At 48.6% G+C, this 4,849-nt stretch overlaps 1 protein-coding gene across 1 annotated transcript in view; it reads left to right on the top strand.

Moving 5' to 3' along the window:
• Positions 1 to 3,401, top strand: part of CRTAM (cytotoxic and regulatory T cell molecule) — a gene marked incomplete at its 5' end in the record, with an annotated part of 17,893 nt that extends 14,492 nt beyond the window's left edge. Inside the window, 2 exons of the mRNA XM_014543237.1 lie at positions 1,377 to 1,463; positions 3,271 to 3,401. Of these exons, the coding sequence (XP_014398723.1) occupies positions 1,377 to 1,463; positions 3,271 to 3,401 (218 nt within the window). The remainder of the gene's footprint in view (positions 1 to 1,376; positions 1,464 to 3,270) is intronic.
• Positions 3,402 to 4,849: the final 1,448 nt, after the last annotated feature.

Here is a 4,849-nt window from a genome sequence, read left to right as displayed (position 1 = left end):
GCTGATGGCTGTTTGCAGCTGGTCACACCCCCTTCAGGATGGGGGTCCCCACTGGGGTGCCTGGCCAGTCTGGATGAGGGGCTGAAGGCTGTTTTTAGGCTGGCCAAGTCGGCGATGGAAGCTCCCAGCCTCTCCTTTTTTTCTTTTTTTCTTTTTTATTCTGGGATTTATTTACCTTCTATAATTGAAACTTTGTTGCTGCTCCAGCTCCGAGCCCAGGGCCTGCTGAAAGCAGGTATCTGGGGTTTGTTTAGCTTCTATAATTGCAACTTTGTTGCTTAGAGTGGAGCTCAGAGCCCGGCCGCAGCAGGGAGGAAGCTTGGCTTCCTCCATCACTGGAGCAAGCAAGCCTCCTGCTTGCTTCAGCTGCATGGCTGCGGCCGCCATCTTGGTTGGTTAATTTGCATATCCTGCTGATTAGCCAATGGGAAGCATAGTGGAGGTATGGTCAATTACCATGTTTGTCTATTATTAGATTAGATAGATAACTAGTATAGAAAAATACCTGTTAAAATACATGGACTCAACATCTATCAGAGGGAGAAGGGACCTTAGAAATTATCCAGAATAACCCATCGATTCAATTCATTCCATAAATGTGTGTCTGGACTAAATCCCCTCCTTAATTCTGAGCAGTTTCTTAGCCCTGTGCCATTTAGCACAGTGGCCACACATGGCTGTTGAGCGCTTGAGCTGTGGCTAGTCCCTCCTGAGCTACACTGTAAGGATAACACACACCCCATTCTGAAGGCTCAGCACACACATACACGCACACGCGCACACAAGAATACCACATATCTAATAATAATATATTGGATCTACTAGCTAAATAAAATATATTACTAACTCAGTTTCACCTGCTTCATGTTACTCTTTGAGCATGGCTACAGGAAAGCTTAAAATTGCATGTGAGACTTGTGCTATCCTGCTATTGGACATGCTGACTTAGCCACATATGTGACAGAGGACTCATTGTATCTCCAGGCAAAATCCCACGAGTAGACGTAGAAGCAGGGGCTGGCTGTTCTGTGTACCTGCACAACAGGAAGTGTCATCGTATTGTTTCAGAATCTCCCACGGATGCCTCATTCCCAGTTTTTAAGGGCTATTGATTGTTCTTTCCCAAAGGAAAACATTTGAGCCCCAGCTGCTGTCATGCGACTTCTACAATTCTTATACCACCTCCCACATACCTGTGGGACTCAGAGCAAACAATGAAAAGATTGGCTGAATGAATGAGGACAGGAGGTCTGGGAGAGGAACGATAACTCCACTGCTGTACAGAAACAGAGGCATCATGTTACTCAAACATACGTTTCTCATGTAGATGATGCCTGTGGCGCCTGAAATTAATAATTTGGTTTCTTTTCTTGCAGAAAGTGAAATTTCAGAATACACTCTAGAAAGTTACAAATCGAGGTCAAATCATGAAGAAACATCATCCCAGGAGAAATATGGCCAAAGTAAGTCAACCATGTGACCGGAGGTTTGAAAAATGAGGCTCATTGATTTGTTGTGCTTAAGGGGGAGCACAAAAATAAAAATTTGATTTTTAGGACTAGAAAGTCGACTTCCAGAATCATCTTGTAGAACTTAAGGAAGTGCATCTTGAAAAATGAAAAATAATTTTAAAAAAGGAGGAAAATTGGCAGTTAAGTTCATGTAGCTGGTGACTCCAGGAGCCGTTGCCGCGTCCTCCCTGACGCGCATGCCCAGCTCTGGCTGCATGTCCGTCTGCGTCCAGACTGCCCTATGGACACCTTCCCAGGGAAGCCCCTTATAACACCGTGTCATTTTGGGGAATTGAATGAGCCGTGGCAGTTCTCCTGCAGGTGGTGAATAACTGGATTTACTCTGTATCCCCGGATCCTAGCACAGGACTTGGCACAATGGAGTGCTGAATTTGTGTTGAATAAGTGAATACAGGCCTAACCAACTCAAATAGAAATATGTTTGATTTTTTGGATGACTTCATTGCAATTCCTCAAGCAAAATATGTAAAGAAAAATTTGAAACAGTCTAAAAGAAAAGAAGAGAGAGAGAGAGAGAAGTCTTGACAAAGATCCAATAGAGAGAAGAAAATATAAAGCGAGAATCTTATACCTTCTAACCTTTTGCTTCTTTGTGCAAATTAATGTATTCTGCCAGCTAAGAGTCACAAGAAATGCAATGAGGTTTGCAGCTAGTTCTGTTCCTTGTGTGGAGGGCTTTGTAGGAAGCGTGTCTTATGGCAGTTCTGCCCTTCTTTCCTTTTGACTGAGTCAGGTGTGAAATGGCGAGAAGTAGCTGTACTAGTCGGAGTGGGCTGTGTGGGAGCTGAGAGTGGGAGGAGAAATGTGTGTGAGCTACAGTTTGTTGTATTGCAACCCATGTTTCTATGACATCAATTTCCTCACTCTTGTCTGGCAAGTGGGAGAATGATGCCAGGATTCCGTGTAAGTTGTGTTGCTTCCTCTGCCGGTTTTCCTAAGCAGGCAAACCACACAGTGGAGCTGCAGCCTTTAGCAGGAAAGACAGGCCCTGAGCTCTGCGGCTGAGCCAGCAGAAGCCTTCCAGTTCGACCTTGAGGAAAGTTAGTGGGAGCACCTGCGCTCAGGGCTCCGCTCAGGGCTCACTGCCTAGAGCAGTGGTTCTCAACCTTGGCTGCACATTAGAATCACCTGGGAATCTTTTTAAAATCCTGATTTCTGGGCCCCATCCTCCGGAAATTCTGTTTCTTTGTTATGGGGTGAGGCCACAACATTAGTAACAGAGAAACAGAATTTCCGGAGGATGAGGCCCGGAAATCAGGATTTTAAAAAGATTCCCAGGTGATTCTAATGTGCAGCCAAGGTTGAGAACCACTGGCCTAGAGAGCATCCCCAGGGTTGCCCGGCCAGTGCAGGCGCACTTTCGAAGGCTCTGAGATGCCCTCTGGGCCGCCCGCCTCTGAGTGCAGAGTGGCACAGCCCCAAATACTCTTTTTCCCAGAAGTCCTGCTACTTACAGTATGAAATTCTGCTGAAGACAATGCATTTTCCCCAGCAACACGTTATTTTGTAGCAGAAATGTCCATATATTGTATTTCAATTGTGTCATTTTTATTTAACAAGACCTTTTAAAAGTTAGACTATAACAATACATTCAGATCATTTATATGCATTTGTGCATTTCAGATTCAATTTTTAAGACATTAACATCTGGACCTAAACATACCGCGTGCAGTGTTTCAAATAAAGGGTGCGGTGCTGTCCAGGATAAATGCTCACCTCCCACATGTTTTTCTCCCAGCGCCCCGTCCTAAGCGCTGCATGGACTACATCACACAGCTGTGCTCAGAAGCGAAAACAAAAGGGAAGGAGCACACGCAGCAGGCGAAGTTAAAGAGAGGACACACGCGTGTGCCAGAGAGCGTCGTGTAGTGCCCTGCGGTGGAGAGCGTGGCTCGCGGTGGGGAGCGTGGCTCCCGGAGGCGTGGCCAGCAGGGGGCAGCGGCGGGAGGAGCCCAGCCTGTGGCAGGAGGAACCTGCGCTGAGTGCCGTGCAGGACGGTGTCTTTCTCTGAATCAGCCCGACTCAGAGCAGCGAGACAGGACTGAACATGGACCGAGGCTGCGCCACCTGTGGTGCCTGACACTACTCCAAAGCAGGAAGATGCTGCCGAGCCTTGGACTGGCCAGTGGGACCCACAACAGGGTGCTGTGATGGGAACAGGTTTTAGATGGAACTAGTGAAACTACTTAAAAAAATTGAAAATCTTTCTGGCCCAGCCTGTGTAGCTCAGTGGTTGGAGGTCATGGTTCTATTCCCGGTCAGGGCACATGCCCGGGTTGCGGGCTCAGTCCCAGTGTGGGCCTGCAGGAGGTCGCTGATCTGTGATTCCCTCATCATTGATGTTTCTCTCTCCCTCTCTCTCTCTCTCTCTCTCTCTCTCTCTCTCTCCCCTTCTTCTCTGAGATCAATAAAAATATACTTAAAATAAATAAAATCTTTCCTTCTGATCTTCATGAAAGGAACCTAAAGAAGGTCTCTAGTGACCTAATGGGTGCTTTTAAAAAATTATTTAATAGAGAGCAGAATATATAAAGAGGAAATGAGACGTTTTTGGAAAGACTTTTCTGGAATGATTGTCATCCAGGACAAAAGGGGCGCTGAGGCGGGGCGAGGGTGGAGCTGCCCTGCCATCTGGTGGCCAGCGGGGCACCTGCAGGCAATAACGGCATGGAGAGCCCTGGGGGCCCCAGAATACACAGAACCCACTTCACTGGAGGCCAATGGACATGAAAAAAAAGTTGCCACTGTGGCATCTCATCAATGTTATAACAAAACTAGAGGCCCGATGCACAACATTTGTGCAAGAGTAGGCCTTCCTTCCCGGCTTCCAGCTTCCCTCTGCAGGGCCCGGGCTTTGTCCTGAATGTCATCCAGTCTAATTAGCATATCATGCTTTTATTATTATAGACTAGAGGCCCGGTGCACAAAAATTTGTGCACTCGGAGGGCAGGGGAGGGGGGGGTCCCCCAGCCCGGCCTGTGCCCTCTCGCAGTCTGGGACCCCTCGGGAGATAACGACCTGCTGGCTTAGGCCTGCTCCTGGGTGGCAGAGGGCAGGCCCAATCCCTAAGTGCAGCCCCTGGTCAGGCTCAGAGCAGGGCCGATTGGGGAGTTGGGGCGCCGCCCCGTCATGCACAGAGCAGGGCGGATCGGGAGGTTGCAATGCCACCCTCAGTCACGCTCAGGGTAGGGCCGATTGGGGGGTTGGGGCACCGCCCCCTGTCACACTCAAGGCAGGGTCGATGGGGAGGTTGCGGCACCACCCCCTGTCACGCACAGAGCAGGGCCAATCAGGGGGTTGGGCGCTGCCCCCTGTCA

The sequence above is a fragment of the Myotis brandtii genome, unplaced genomic scaffold (assembly GCF_000412655.1).
Source record: "Myotis brandtii unplaced genomic scaffold, ASM41265v1 scaffold1089, whole genome shotgun sequence".
Lineage (NCBI taxonomy): Eukaryota > Metazoa > Chordata > Mammalia > Chiroptera > Vespertilionidae > Myotis > Myotis brandtii.
Note: the sequence above shows the minus strand (reverse complement) of the source record. Positions and strands in the feature narration are given on the sequence as shown.